The sequence below is a fragment of the Aulonocara stuartgranti genome (genome assembly GCF_965226115.1).
Source record: "Aulonocara stuartgranti genome assembly, chromosome: 20".
In the NCBI taxonomy this organism is placed as follows: domain Eukaryota; kingdom Metazoa; phylum Chordata; class Actinopteri; order Cichliformes; family Cichlidae; genus Aulonocara; species Aulonocara stuartgranti.
This window is the reverse complement of record NC_138956.1, coordinates 32747958-32764608: the sequence shown is the minus strand read 5'-3', so window position 1 is coordinate 32764608 and position 16651 is coordinate 32747958. Positions and strand designations below refer to the sequence as shown.

Below are 16651 nucleotides of genomic sequence, written 5' to 3'. Positions count from 1 at the left end.
AAAACAAAGAGAAACTTCAAACGGTATGGCCCAAAAATAACAGCTAATGGAACAAGGCTGTGAAATGCCATGGTGATAATTATCCAGACTGCCTCTCTTGGCTAGAGAGCCAGATCACATACCCTGCACAGAATACATTTATTTATAGGAACAGCAGCTGAATGCTCCAGCCACAGTGTCACTGCTCTCCAGAGAATGACTTCAATCGCCTTTATGTGCATCGGCACTTGTGTAGTGCATCTCATATGTGAGTGTCTCTGTGTGTATTTTTTCCTGTATCTGTCTCACCTTCTAAATACTAAAGAAAGGTAAAAGAAAAAGTAGAATTTGCCATGTGATATTTTTTCCCCATTTTTTCCTCCATGTAGCTTCTACTGCTTCTGAGTGGGTCATGATATTTACCTCTGGAATGATGCCTTCTAGAAACAAATAAGATTAGCTTCTAAATAAACCTTTTTTCCCTTATTATGCTGTTTTTAAGATGCAGAAACAGTTCTTGGCAAAGTGGACGGACAGCTTTGCCAACAGCAGTGTTTTCTTTTCTCATCCTGACTAGAGCTGCTGAATTTAAGCCACTGTCTCCTTTTATAATTTCATCTCAGATTTTCATGTCTTGTTTATCAAAGATGCAACTGTTAATGTTGGTTATGTGTTTTCCCCTATCTGATGTATCACGCATTAGTCTTCTAAATCAGCTCCAGGTATGGGGAAGTTTTAGGAAATTTTTACCAATTTTTTATCTGTTTTCATTAGTGTTAGTGTCCATTTTGATCCATTCTCAAAAAAATGTGTACAACAAACTTCATTACTAAGAACATTGTCATGTCTCACACCATCTGCAGCTGCTAGTGAAGGTGAGCGACGTACCAGACCTTTCTGCCGGCATCACCTGCTCGTTTGGCAACTTGACAGAAGTAGAGGGCCAGGTCAATGGCAACCAGATACTCTGCAAATCTCCTGCTGCTAAAGATGTCCCCCTCATCCCCACTGACCAAGGTAGATACAGAAAACAGACACACATATATTACCATGTATGCAATGCCAGCTGATGAATGGCTTAGTTGTGAAAATGCTTATTTTCCTGTGCAGTCAACAATACGCTCATCAAAACACAGCCTTTGCTGGATTCTGATATGTCCCTCCCTCTCATTTACAAATCTCTGGGCTAACTGTTCAGCTGCACGTGTACAAACTCTGAAACATATTTAGTGATCCAGCACTCCCAGTTTATTCAGGGGCTGTCTAAATAACAAGCACCCACAGGATTCAGGTTGTTTTGCTGTGAACTGTGCTAACACATGACCCCGGCTACTTTAAATCTGCTTGAGGATCCAAATTAGATCCCCTGGCCTGTGGTCCAGCTACGTTGCACTTAATGTCTGGCCTTAGATTTGCCTAATAGGGGATGGACTAACACTAGTCCATGGTCTAACCGTAGACCATTCCCTATGGTCTACTCTTCAGTCAGGGATCAATTAGAGGGAGTAAGTTGATTTGATGGATTCCAGTCTTTGCATAGCCAAGGCATAGACAGTGTGTTTGCTCTTTACCTCCACTGGTACCTGATGAATTTGAAAGTTTGAAATTGGCTAATTTTATTGAACTCCACAAAACAAGCATGTCACATGACACCTTCTTTGGAATAAACAAGAAAGACTGCTTTTAGATCTTGTGTAAAGGTATGCCAATAACCTCTCTTATATGATTGTTGGAAATCTCATGAACTTCTATTGTAAATACAGGGCACAAATATATCACTCTGGCTCAGGCATTCATTTATTTGCAAATGTGTATATCATTGTGAATATTAACATCTGTTGTTTGACAATAAATGCCTCTTGTTTGCAAGGAAAGATGGCTGCAGGATAACAAAACTAAGCTGCCTGAATAATATATAATATGCAGTGTATGGAAGTCAATGTGTGTTTTGGGGGGTTGGTAATCCTCTTTCCTGTGAGTAAATGACAGACCTGTTTGCCCAGAACTCCCATGGGGACAAGTGCATCAGGCACTAATATGAATGTTCTCCCCCAGGTAAATGTCAGCCAATCCCCCCTGTAAGACCTTCCTCCATCCATCAAGCTATCCATCCAGCTGTTTATACCTTTGTTTTTACTTCACATGCTTTCCCCTGAGGCCACCTCCTCCTGACCTCCGTCACCTGTCCCCCTAGCAAGTCTTCTGTCTGTTGCACATCAACACTGATTGTGCCGTGGTGACTTGATCTGAGGAGAACAGAGGAAAGAAAGGAGAAAGGAAGAGGGGGAGGGGAGATCAAGACTTGGAAGGTGGAGACTGATGGAAAATACAGGAGAGAGGCCAAATTAAAATACAATTATGTGAAGGGGCAGGAGAAGAGGTCAGGATAAACTGTGAAGACACTGAACTCGTTAAAGAAAATAGCTGGCACCCTTGTCCACTAAATAAAATGGTCTTAGATGAAGTTTTGTGCAGATATGACCTCTATATGACTTTATCAGATCCTGTGAGACAAATATGTACTAGTAGAAGTCTGTTATGTGCCTGCTATAGAGACTTGTGTGAAACAAATCCTGATTCCCAACAGGTGCTGTGGAGAGAACAGAGCACTAAGGGTCAGTCAGCCCTCCTACTCACTGAATGTCATCTGAAATTCAGGCTGCTCGACACATACAAACAGACACTTGCACATATTTATGGAGCTGGTGTTCTGATAGAGAGAGATAATGTGGCTTTTTTTTTTCACAAAACACAGTCAGAGCTCTGTTCAGCAAAGTGAAGGTAAATAAATTTGGATCTGATTAAATGGTTCTGTATGAGATTGAAATTCAGGTATTTAATTTTCACAGGCTCAATGCAAGCAGTATTCCTTCATGTTACATATTTAAATATATGCAATACTACACAAGAAATACCTTTCTAAGTGATGTGTGTATGTGTGCTAACAACCTTCGTTTCAAAAATATTAATAAGCCTAAAACTAAAATCAGTCTGCTGTTCACAACTACGCAAACAGTGCGAACATATTCACTGCTCTGTAACAGTAAAAGATTAAATAAAGGTTGATGTCGTGTCTCCTCTCTTTCAGATTGGTCAGGCGTTGAACTGAGGTTGAATTCTAAGGAGACCGGTCAGATGCTTATCAGCACAGAGGTCAAATTTTACAACTGCAGTGTCCACCAACTGTGAGTATCGCTCTCTGAGTCCATTCATTTTCTTTTTTTGACAAGAACAATGCCCAGAGCTGCTGCCCGAAACCACCGAATCAGTGCTGTGGGACTTTAATCACTATTTGTCTTTAACCTTAGCCTGCCCCAGTCCCCTAAAAATATCCCCTGTAAAAATTAATGTAATCTGATCGCTTGCTGTTCCCCGCGGTCCACACAGGAAGAATCTGTGTTGTGTTGTTAATGAAGCATTCTTTTCAAACATGCTCAACTACAAAACACTCTGCTTTCTGCCTAACAGGCCTTCTGTGGGGATTTCATGCCCATTTTCATGCCATGTCTGTCCCTGATTGAGTGATGTTGAATTGAATCCCTGGATTGGAGATCTTAGTGTCTGCGGTGCCTTTGCAATTGCTTGCTTCATTCCAGTGTGGCAGATTCTGTTTGTGTGAGATTCAAAGGCCTCATTGACTTGGGAGTATCACTGAATTGAGAGTAGTTGAGAAAGGGTATCACAGGGGTTCAGGAATCCTACCATGTCAAATTATCCTTTGACTCTCCCCTTGACATTAAAACAAAATGTTTTAGCCATTGTCTCCTTTGCTAGATAAAAGCAGGCAGTGTTACTCTGCATCTCTCTCTTCGTGTTTTGTCTCCTTTCTCTTCATATTGCTATTTGAGAACCTTGCCTGAGTAGCACAGAATGCAATTACCAACTCTCACATCAGCTCAGTTAATCACTGATGACAAACAGAGTGCACACAGCCACACACGCGAAGAAATATGCATACATTTGAAAAGGGCATACACCATCCTTTCAGTAATGCCACCTCCTGTTACTTCCCTCTTATTGCACATATCGTTCCCTGTATATTCCTGATAGTGAATCAGCCCGATTCATTCAAATTAGGCTTCTTGACAGAGATCACTCTGATGATTTTTGCCTCAGTGATAATATTTCACAATGAGCATATGTGCAAAAAGGAGACAACGAAAGAGAGAACCAGTTGTGACAACCCCCCCCCAGCCCACCCCTTTTGAACAACTGCTCAAAAATACATAGCACAGTAAAATCTCATCACAGTCTATTAAAAGTGAGTGCTGTGCTTGCCTTGGTTTGCTTTAGTAACATGCAGAATAGCATGTCTTGTACCTAGTATTTTCCCATCAACTGGTTTTCTTTGGCCATTCTTGTTTTGACTCATCTCACCTTCTGTTCATCTATATAGTTTCTATATACAGTGTTGGAAAGTGCACGTTTATCCTCATTACTGCTATCTTACTAGTATAACACTCCACCTCTCCATCTCTCTCTTTCTTATTGTGATTGTGGTGTCCTATTCACACATGTCACACGTATTAATATATGGTAGAGGAAAATGTATGCAGGGAGAATTTGGCCTAGCAGCTATTAGGTACTGTGCCAACCACAAGGGCACAACAACAGCAGGTGCCCACTTGGGACATGAACTCATTTCCTATGTGGCACTTCCCCCTACTTTGGCAAACTCGTTGTCCCTCCTTGACTGCACTGTTCTTTTTTTTTTCCCCCCTTTCACTCAGTGTGTGCGCATGTGTGTGTTTGTGTGTTCCTGCAGGTGTCTGTCATGTGTGAACAGTGCCTTCCGGTGCCACTGGTGCAAATACCGCAACTTGTGCACCCATGACCCCTCCAGCTGTTCCTTCCAGGAGGGACGGGTCAACGCTTCTGAGGTTGGTGGAACACACATGCACAGACACACGGACTTATAACCTAATCCATCTTTTCCTCTCTCTCTTTCACCCTTCCTTTTGCATATTTGCACTTGGTTTCTTTCTACCTGCCTCCTGCACTGCGTTTCAGCTCTGTGTCAGCCTCGGGGCATGTCTTCAGAAAGACAGCCATCTAAGCTTTTCTATTTCTGAAGTGGTGCTACTCATTCAGAGCTCTTGTTCTCTGCAATAGCAATTAACAGTCTATTATCCTTGGAGTTACTGAGCTTAACATGTCTTAACAATGACACAAGATCATTTTGACCACATCAATAATGATCACTATGTCACTAGCTATGCACATTTACACTACTGGGATTTTAAGTGTTTGCCTTTATTCATTTAAACCCATTCACTTGTATTAAAAAAAACTTGTTAATAATCCCTCTTCTGTACATATATGAGTAGCCCGCTTGCATTGCCTCAGTTCATATGTATTTGCTGTGCATGGCACACAGAGCTTCAGTGGTAAGATTAGATGCAGTACTCACAATTATGAATTAAGACCAGCCTTTCTCTATGACATCAGGAACAGCTATTTTATTTTAGCAACCCTACAATCTAAAGGTATATTTGAATATCGCCTTATGATATTGTATCTATACTTTAATTGACTTGAGATGTAAAGATTCACAAAGCTAAAGGCCATTAAGAGTGAAGCTTCATTGTGTAAAGCCATAAAGGCAGTTTTCTCAGAGTATTTCAAATAGCAACGACCTCCATTATTACTGAATACTTTAAACCACTGACTACTGATACCATTCTCAGTTTTGACGAATTGAGCAGTTTCATAATTCCTCTCTTGAGAATGTGTATTTCAACGCAGCTCATAGCTTTCCAAGGTCACAGAAATCAGTTATAAATTCTAACTTAGAATTAATTTCCACATTAATTCCACATATTGTGTTTCCTACTTATAATCATCCTCCTTTTTCACCATTATTGCAAAGTTCTTTTGTTCTCCTTGTCTTGCTAAACATGAAAGTGGAACGTTTTTCTTTTTCGTGGACCCTCTCTGCTTTATCCTTCCAGGACTGTCCCCAGCTAGTGCGCTCTGAAGAAATTCTGATCCCAGCAGGCGAGGTGAAGCCTATAACCCTGAAGGCCAAGAATCTGCCACAGCCCCAGTCTGGCCAGCGGGGCTATGAGTGCGTCCTGCACATCCAGGGGGTCAGCCACCGAGTCACTGCCCTCCGCTTCAACAGCTCCAGTGTACAGTGCCAGAACAGTTCGGTAGGTTGTGCGGTGCCTTTTCACATTGAGACAATATGAGTGAAATTGATGATGTGTAATTTGATTTGTCTGTAATTCTCCATTATATAATTACGCACACATTTTAAATACTGTATACAAAAACAGATAATGGCCTGAATCCCATACCATGTGTATGCTTGTGTGTGTGTGTATGTTATTTAGTTAGTGGAGAAATAGTAGCCATCATCATAGATAATTATACAGAAGAAGACTGTAGCACGAGTCTGCCTTCAGAAGTCAATATACTGCTGACTTCTGTAGTATATTCCCAGAGGTACCACAGGCATGCATGTTTTACTTTCCAGTCTTTCGCTCTCTCCTGCACACACACAAACACAAACACAAAAACACACTTGGGCAATGAAAGTCAGGCTAGAGTTAAGCGCATGGGAGGCAGTTAAGCACAGCATCAATAAAGGCCAGAGGGAAGCTCAAGCTCCTGCCCAGCTGTCCCATATCTTGTGGCTTTTCACTTTGTCTGCTCCTCAGATACTGAGATGATGTAAGTATGGGGTAATATTGGAAGGACACAGTACTGTCTCCACTTGGGTTCACGGGGATTCAAATTCCCAGACTTCCCATTGAAATCCTCCTCTCTTTTCTGCTTCTATCCCAATCTCTATCTCTTTCTCCCTCTTCATCACTCTGTGGCCTCTAGTATCTGTATGAAGGAATGAAAATCAGTGAGCTTCCTGTGGATTTCTCAGTGGTGTGGAACGGCAACTTTATTATTGACAACCCAGAAAATATTAAAGGTAAGAACAAAAGATGCTGATGTCAATATCTGCTAGAAAATAGGATGGACGCTGTCATTTTTGGGATATTTTTGTTGGTGCAAATATTCCATTTTTTTGTGAGAGGTCACAAAAGCATTTGTATGTATTCATGTCAAATCATTTGTAGAGTATTTAAGAAATTTGAAAAATATTTTACTCATAGCAGACTATCTACCAGTTTTCCTTTTAACAATAACAGCAATACTTATTGGTATGTTCACTGTATTGCCCATGTCATCCCACAGTGCACTTGTACAAGTGTGCAGCCCAGCGGGACAGCTGCGGCATGTGTCTAAAGGCAGAGAGGAAATTCCAGTGTGGCTGGTGCAGTGGTGAGGGAAGGTGTACACTGAGGCACCACTGCCCCCCCATCAACCCTTACACAACCCGCTGGCTGAACCTGTCCAGCAAGAATGTGAAGTGTACCAACCCACGCATCACTGAGGTCAGTACCTATAATCCCTCGTCTGTCCTTCCTACCTGCCCACACAGATCCAGCGGTCAATCGATATGTAATTATCAGCTTCCGTTGCAAGGTGTGTCTTGCATCTTGTCACAGTTCTTTCACAGAGGGTCATGAGGCGCTCAGCTGAGACTGTAGAAGTATACTTAAAATTCAAAGTTAACAGCTCAGACAGCTTAAAACGGCTTAATAAGACATTGTCATCTGTGCCAGTGGCAAGGCAGTTACAAAGTGAAAAACCTGTTCGGTATTCTCCAAAGCACATCATGATCACTAAATTGCAGCAGAATAAGAATACACTTGACTCTGGCATGCTGTTTTTTAACATTTAAGTTGAAGCGGTAATAGCGGGATTCTTTAAAGAGATGGATAGGACCTCTGATAAATTAAAATTTTTATCTTGTACAAGATAGAACAAGGTGTTGCATGAGAAGCAGCTGTTCTACTCTACTTTGGTTTTGTGTGGACTCAGAAAGAATGAGAATAAACCTTCAATAGGCTCCCTACTGTGCTTGGCCCATCAAATGCCTGCACATCCTTAAATGTTTGTTGCCTTTCTGTCTGTCCTTTTATCTTGCCTTTTCTTTTTCTGTGTTTATCTATCTTTATTTGCTTAAAAACAAAAATTATATGTATGGCTGTTTATGTACCTGTGCGGCTATATGTGTTATACTCGCAGGTGCTTATTCTTATGAGAGTTCTTTTCATCTTCAGGACTTATCCAAGGGCAAGGACACACAAATACATGCACGCACAGAAATAGAGCTTGAGATTTGTAGTTTTAAAGGGCTGTCTCTTTGACATCTGCTTTCTCTTTGTGCATAGGCACAGCTCCCTGCTCATAGATTTTAATGTCTTTTGTCCTCACACAAGGTTATTCCAGCCCTTTGAAAGTTTCTTTGGCACCAATAACTGTTAAAAAGGGAATTTCACAAGCAAGTAATCGTAGTTTTTTTTTAATTATCTTTGCATCCATAACCAAGTGAATGAGCGGTGCTCCTTCTTGTTTTTTCTGTCATGCTGAATTTTCACAGACATGACTAGAACCCAATAGCTGGATGTCCTCCACATCAGCAAGATCGGGATCAAGACCTGGAAGTGCTTATTTGTTTTCCACAAGCAGACCTTTGCTTACTCAAAGCCCCCACTGTCGGTCTGCTGTCACAGAGGAGTCAGGCCAGGAGGGGCCGACTATTTAATTAGCTTGGTAACACACCAGTGCATTGTGGTTAACCTACCAGACCTATCTGCCTCCACATTTATTCATTTAGCTTATTTTTCCTCCACTACATACCCACATGTAACTCTAGCCAATTAAAAACTGAAGCTAACAACTTGGGTAATTGATTTGCTATACTACACGCAAATAATCACGAAAAATAGGCAAGCTGATGAAGTCCGACCGATCTTCTTTTTTCTTTTCCCTGCTGTCTTATACCTCCATGTTTTTTGTTCTTGTGTCTCTGTGTTTAACTGTTTCTGACTCTTTTTGCCAAATTACATCCATTATGATGAGTTTGAGACTTTGACACATCATGCAATGGGACTTGCAATAGTGAAGAGCACAAAAGAAGCAATAAATAAAACATGTAACCAAAAGTAAGCTTAAACATTGAGAACCTTGCATTACTATATCTATACTGCATCCATCAGTTGTCCAATGTTTAAGCAATGATGTCAAAAGCAAATCTGAAAACTACAGAATGTAACAAACCGGTTTTGAAATGACATGGCAAGCCAAAGGAAAAAGCTCACAGGGGAAATGACTGGCATAATTATTATTTTTATATTATTCTTCAATTAGCACTTCTATCAAAAACCAGTGATTGACAATATATTACAGAAGCAGAGCTACACGGTCAGTCTTTCCGTTTAAGTGGAAGAAAAATAAAAAACTACACTTGTGAAAGTATGAATGGTTTGGGTGAGGTGAAACGATTCAAGCAAGACAACAAAAGACTGAGGGGGAGATGTAAAGTCATCAAAGGTGGGAAGAACAAAGGAGCCGGGGAGTAGGGGGGAAGTTTGGGCGTGGGGGGCTCCTGAGGCCAATCTAAAATCAGATCTGTTTATGGCTGTAGGTGGCAAAATCAACTCTGCGTGAGCATGTACTTCAGACAGACACACCTATTTTCTACTCATCATTGGTAGTGAAGCCGGCGCTCATCATTCGTGCGTCGTCCTAGCACCCCCCCGCCCCCACCCCCCTCCCGTCTCTCAGTGATTACAGTTTCTTTAAGAAGCCGACATCCCCCTGTTGGGCTGAATTTATTAATAAATTTGGTTTTGATTGTATGCACCAAAGCCCCCATCAAGAGCTGATTTGTATACATACTAACACATTAGTAGATGTGCCTTCCACAAGATAGGCCTTTTGAATAATTAATGTTTCTGTTAAGTGCCACGGTGCCTCCCACCACGGGCCATTAATATTGAAGAGATGTAAGCCCCTGCTAACAGCAGAGGGAACAACATCAAATGAAGCTGGGAGTTAGATGGGCATATGAAAGGCGTTTCCTCAATACGCTTCGGCCGTGGTTTCTGTATGAGTTAACTGTATAGCAAAGAAGCTCCCCTGCCTCTAGTGACAGTAAATATAAACATCTAGCTATAGCCTTAGGAAAGAAAAAATATGGGATTCCTTTTTTCTCTTTCTTCCTCAAACATGCAAGTGAATGCATGCTTTTTGTTGATATTTTGAACTCCACGGGGATAGCAGGCCTGTCAGCTGTTATCAGACTACAACTGAACTCTGCTTACTGCTGTAACCCCGAGAGTGCTTCTGTACTGTATGGATGCTGACCTTTATTAAATCTGCCAGCTGAAGAATAAAATATTGCTCAGCACCCCACAGATTCACATGCAAACCAGATGATAGGTTACAATTCCCCATTCAAATCACAGGTCTTGTTTTTTGTTTTTGTGACCAATATGTCTTAGCCTATTACAAGACATTCAAGACTCTATAAAGTATTTAGGATGCAGTTTGTTCTGGAACAAGCGATCAGTGGGGTTTTATGAAGCCCATTAAATGCTTCTCACAATTAAATGTGACATGCTAGAATTAGTCTGAGCTAAGAATTAGTCTGAGTGGCAAGACAAAGAGATTATCTGCAAGCTTCTAAATGATATCAAAGGTTGTTTAATTTCAAAAGCCAAACATAGAGCTTTGGGAAAAACAGAAATCTCCCACTGTGGTGTTTTTAAGGGCATAAAAAGATCGTATCCTATACAGGGAGTGCAGAATTATTAGGCAAGTTGTATTTTTGAGGAATAATTTTATTATTGAACAACAACCATGTTCTCAACGAACCCAAAAAACTCATTAATATCAAAGCTGAATGTTTTTGGAAGTAGTTTTTAGTTTGTTTTTAGTTTTAGCTATTTTAGGGGGATATCTGTGTGTGCAGGTGACTATTACTGTGCATAATTATTAGGCAACTTAACAAAAAACAAATAAAGGAAAGGAAGTTGCCTAATAATTATGCACACCTGATATAGGGTGTTGATGTCATTAGACCACACCCCTTCTCATTACAGAGATGCACATCACCTAATATGCTTAATTGGTAGTAGGCTTTCGAGCCTATACAGCTTGGAGTAGGACAACATGCATGAGGAGGATGACGTGGACAAAATACTCATTTGCCTAATAATTCTGCACTCCCTGTATATCTAAGCTTTATTGAAAGTAGATAATAATGAACATACAGTAGATTTTTTTCGTATTATAGATTTTAATAGTAAATGAGGAATATTATTATTGCTGAATTCCACCGGGCTCGGTCAGCTGCCGTAGTTACAGTGACATGCTTGGCTTGCATAGCCCGAAGGCAGCTCGGTTGGTGTATTGCACTCTGCTCTATGTATTGAGTTTAGCATTGGCTGCATCAGCACATCTTTCCCCGCCATTACTTCAGCTGAATATGTCAGCACCACGCTGACAGACAGCCCCAGGTTATTCACATTGAAGCCCATTTCTCTCTGTCGCCATAGTTTTTGTTATTTCTCAGAATAACAAGGTGTCTTCTCAAAACTAGCCAGCATTTTTTTTTTCTGGAAATTGATTTCTTGTACATCAGAATGTCTTTTTTTTTTTTTTTTTACTTAAGCCATGCATTTTTATCTCTAATGATTCTAGTGTTTTTTCATTTATTCTTTTCATGGTCTTTTGGCCAGAGAGAGATACATTATGCCAGAGCGACTGCATGAGTAGGAGCAGGGAGAGTGGCTGGGAATTACCCTCTATTGACAGTGTGACAATGCCAGGCGGGCAGCAGCACTGCTGCTAAAAGGATTACATAGGGAGCATGGCATGGCAGCACTGGGTGGGAAAAGGGAGCTGGGGCAGAAGGGCGTGTGTGTGCATGACCAGCAACGCTTCCTTTTCCCTTCTGAAATACAGTTTGGTAAAGCAAAACAAGCAAACTAGAGGAAGAGGAAGATGTGTCACATGGCCTGGGGAGATAAGATGATGGATGGGAAGAAAACAAAGAGAGTGATGCAAACAAGATAATTTTGCAGTGAAATATAAACACAAACCTATGCTACCAGATGATAGTATATATGACTACTTTTATTTGTCTATAAAGACCATTAGAACTAATGTGATTGGCAATCAAATCAGTCTTGTAAACAAAAAAAAATTCTTTATAGATCTGGTTCCTTTGTATGTGTTAGAAATGCAGACACAAAGACAAAGAGCAGAAGTTCTCTTATGCCTCACAGCCTGGTGCATCTTTGAAGTGATGGTTTTTTTCCATGATCCAGATGAATCAAGGCTCTGTCTGTCAGTGGGGAACTCAGGGAAATGGGTTTTCTGCGTGAACTGGACTATCATCATGTCCTTGGTCCACCATGGGAAGTGTCCATTTCAGTCTCTAAGTAGAAGGAGGAGGACTCCCAAGCTTTTAGCATGCCCGTCTGTGATACAGCACTGCTGTCCTGTCACCGTCCCTGCCTCACCTGTCACCCGTCTTGTCTGATGGGACCGAAACTGCGTCCACTTCCCCCCGCTGCTCACCCCATTTTCACTCTTCTTTCTTCCATTCCCTTCCTCTTCGTGCTTTTCCTTTCTTTTTTTCCCCTCCCTTGTTTTCTCACAGGCCCTCACGTTGCTTATGTAACCATCACTAAGTCTACTCGAATAGCTGCTGCCATCGCCTGACATGGATATATTTAGCCATTATGTTCCCCCCTTCTATACCCTGCATGCCCAAGCAGTGCTAAAAGATTCATGTATTCAGGCCCCTCAGGCGTTGCAGTGACACACTTACTTTACATCCAGAGCAATTAATGTCCACTGAATCTAGATTACAATGCCAGCATCCCACACGGAAGCCGCAATGCCCTAGTGGGTGTTGGGGGTGGGGATAGAGGGTGTACAGCAAGTCTTAAAGGGTTGCCATCACGTGGGGGTTTGCAGTTCAGTGAGCGGGTACAACTGACTCTTGTTTTTTCCCTTCTGCTTGCATGGTCAGTAATAGCGTATTGATTGTTTGCATAGCAGCCCCACACAGCAAAGTGACAGTCTATCCTCCCTGCTGCCCTCCTCTCTTGGTTTTTCTGTATTCCTTTGGTGACTGCACAGTATTGCCTACTCTTTTGGTCTTTTTTTTCTAACCTTTTTTCCATTTCATTCTGTGTTCTCGTTTTTGTTTTTACTCCTCCTCCTTATCTTGTCCTCTTGTGTTTAAATGGCTGTGTGATGGCCAGGTTGGTGCCTCAACAGGACTCTGCAGCACAGAAGGCACTGTGCCACCCTGTGCCAAGGTCATGCTGGGCAGCCATATTGCATTTTATGAGTAGGTGGTCTTCGCTAATCATTAGTATCCCCCCTTGTTAGATTTAACATCCATGTTAAGCAGGGTAGATTCTGAGCAGGTGGCTTTGCTGAGTGTTAAAAACAGCTTCGTCTTTATCCCAAAGTTCCTTTTTTTTAAAAGATTTGCTGTTGCAGGAGAACGAAATTGCAAAAGAAAAAAAACCTTTGTATTCACTGGTGATTATGTATGCATGGTGTGTGGATGGGTATAATGCCACATTTTAACAAGAAGAGCTGCAAAACAAGTGTCATTAGGTGCTGTTGTGATTAGAAGTTGCTCTTGGCACAGTGACTCATGGCATGTTCTGACATTTTGTGGATGTAGGACTGGGGAGTACACTTAATTGCTTTTACAGCCACCTGGACCAAAAGAGCATATTTACCCTTGAGCACATACAGAAACCTGTACGCATTTATGTGTTTCTATAAACCCGCCGCATCCCTGAAGACAAAAACATCATTTGATGTCTAGTTTCTCTCCAACATTATAGGTAACACCAGTGGCTGGACCCCCAGAGGGAGGCACCCGGGTGACCATCCATGGCACAAACCTTGGTCTGGCTTTCTCAGATATGGTCGGCAATGTAGAGGTGGCAGGAGTGAGGTGTACCCCTGTAGAGGATGGCTACATCATTGCTGAACAGTAAGTGATCCAAACAGGAATGATCATTTCAAAACTATTGCTAATACTTATTATTGATGGATAACTACACAACATTTAATTACAAACACAATTATTCCTTCAAGTTAAGTGAAAACATGACGTTTCTTCCAACCAACCCTCCCAGTTTATAAGCAGATCTCATTTGCAGAAAGTGTATATGTACATTGTATGTAATAACAGTTATTTATAGGAATTGCTGCACACGGTGTGGCCATATGCCCTCTCACTTGCTAACAGTAGCAAAATATTCTAAATGGACTATATTTGCTGTTCCTACAAGTGTATAAAAGTAGGAAAAAACAAAATGACAGAGTGACCGAGGTTTTAAGTAATTATTCAGTAACTTTAAAAAAAAAAAATTATAATTTATTTCATGTTCTTTTATTTAATTAATATTGAACATAGGGATGCATTCAATCCGTTATTAACTCTCATAATAGCATGCATCTAGCCTTAGGTTTTGATACATTATTTATGTGCTGTAACAGCTAATAAGCTCTAAACTATATATGTGTGTTGCACAATCTCCCGCTTTAATGAAGACTGGAGCAGGTCCAAACAGTCTGGTCTTGACATTGCTGTTTTCCCTCCCTGCAGCACAGTAGCCCAGTTCTCTCTGTGTAGCTCATCTAGTCAGCAACAATCCCATAACAGCTGTGTGTGTTTACTTGTGTTTACCTCCTTAATTGTCCCATGCTGTGTGTACATCATGGTAAAGTCTGTCCCGTTCACCCTGAACTAATGAAACGTGGCCCATGCTTCCCAACTTGCCCACCACCCCCTTGGCTAGACACACAAACGTGTGTAGACTTAAAGACCCAGCGCCTCATGGTTGTTTAATCTCAGGTTGTGTTAGCCCTCCCAAGATAGATGTATGTATAGATAGTGTGTTAGTTTACCCTAAAAATATATATGTACATATTTAGACTAGGGTTAGGTTGAGTTGCCTTTGGGAATTGAGCTTCATTGTTGAGGGAAAGGCAATACTTCATTATAAAAAAAACTATTCTATTATGATTTTTAAGCATTTTATGCAGAAGGAACAAAAATACACATTATGGAGCAATTACAGGTTAGATAATTGTACCACGGAAAATCAATAGGATATGAGGAATAGTCTATTAAAATAGTACAACATTGCTATTGTAACCTTTATTATTGGACCCTTCAGCCACCACAGCTCTCTAGAAATTTTATTATAATATTTATAGTTTTCTTTAGGAGAGACAAGTACTCAGAAATAATTGGCTTTTCTTTCAGTTAAAGTGAAATTCTCTCTCTACTGACTTTAAATCTGTAAGAAAATGGTGTTAAGAATGAAATGTATAGCAATTCACTAAAAAAGATGACAGGCATGAACCCACATGTGAATGAACCCACACACCAACACCCATGCAGCCTATCACTGGCATGGTTCTCAGAGGAGCCTTTAACCCTAATTTTTTCTTTGACCTACTTGTGCCCTCAGAAAGAGAACAGCGAAGCGTGATGCCATTGCTATAAGTCGCATAGTTTAACTTCTGCATGGTGTTACAAAGACATATCTCGCAGTCACATGTGCACACTTGCTACTACTGTTTACTGTGATGCGGTAATAAAGTAGTAAAGCTATAACAGCTCACATGGCATAGAGTATTTCTGTGGTTCCTTGCCCTGCATTGAGTAGCTGTATAGCTGTAATTAAAATCCACTTGGCTGTAGGAGACACTTTGTGTGCAGCACACTGATCTGACAGCACTTTAATGCGATTGGGGACAAGCTGGGGAATTCATTTATATGGCGGGTAAAGAAAAAAAAATTGACTGTGCAAAATTAAAAAACTAACCTATAACCTTTTAAGTCCAACTTTGAAGGAGATGAAGTCGTCCAGATGATATACTGAGCTGGACTTTTATTCAGCACCTTTGGATTGTATTTTGCCTCTAGGTTCATTATGCGCATGTCCTTAGCTGACTGTTGGTGTTTGTTTTGAGTCTTAATTCAGTCATCAGCCACCCTATGATGGACTGGACTGTACAAAAAAACATACATATTTATGTGTCTTTTATGTTACTACTTCAGAGGTGTGTGTGAAAGCTACTCCTGCTTTGAAGAAAAAGTCTGAACTTTTGTTTGTTCCTTTTTTCCAGCTGTCAAAAAGTACTTTTTTAAGGACTGAGACTATTCTGCAGCATTTTTTGTTGTAGATTCCAAACTGAAACCTTATTTGTATGAATGAATTTTAAAAGTAACCTGCAAGTTTGTTTGTTTTTTTTAGCAGACTTAATTGCAAAGATCCACAGAGAAAATGAATGATAAATAAAAATAAAAAAAACCCCCACAAAAAACCCAACTTATTATCATAAATCTGTAACTTTGCAAATGGCCAGTACAGTTTTGCTTTCAGGTAGGAAGCAAGCGAGTCTCTGTTTTTGTGAGGTGCAGTAAGAGGATATTATTAGGTTTGTCAGCAAGTAAATCCTCCTTTAGCTACACTCGTCCACATAGCTCATCCAACAAAGCTCTCAAAGTCATTTGTTGTAATTCAGATGATCAGTGCTGGAGAAACAATACATCTGCTCTGCTTCATCAGCTCCGCTCCTACCTGCCCCTGCCATCTGCTCCCCCACATATTCCATCTCTCTTTCCACACTGTGATTGCTTCTTGTACTTTATTACTCCCTGGCACCAGCGATCAATAGACGCTCTCATTTTATTATGTCATTCGATCTAGTCACCTGCAGTGCTGGGAGATACCTGATCACATGATATGATGGAACGGTATTGATCTTG

At 40.8% G+C, this 16651-nt stretch overlaps 1 protein-coding gene across 7 annotated transcripts in view; it reads left to right on the top strand.

Annotated features, from left to right (window-relative positions):
- plxna2 (plexin A2) overlaps positions 1-16651 on the top strand; it is a 260056-nt gene that overhangs the window by 202569 nt on the left and 40836 nt on the right. For all 7 annotated transcript variants that reach the window (XM_082519547.1, XM_082519545.1, XM_082519544.1 and 4 more), the window contains 7 exons: positions 843-996; positions 3068-3164; positions 4745-4859; positions 5931-6131; positions 6811-6907; positions 7174-7373; positions 13707-13858. In XM_082519547.1, the coding sequence (XP_082375673.1) occupies positions 843-996; positions 3068-3164; positions 4745-4859; positions 5931-6131; positions 6811-6907; positions 7174-7373; positions 13707-13858 (1016 nt within the window). The remainder of the gene's footprint in view (positions 1-842; positions 997-3067; positions 3165-4744; positions 4860-5930; positions 6132-6810; positions 6908-7173; positions 7374-13706; positions 13859-16651) is intronic.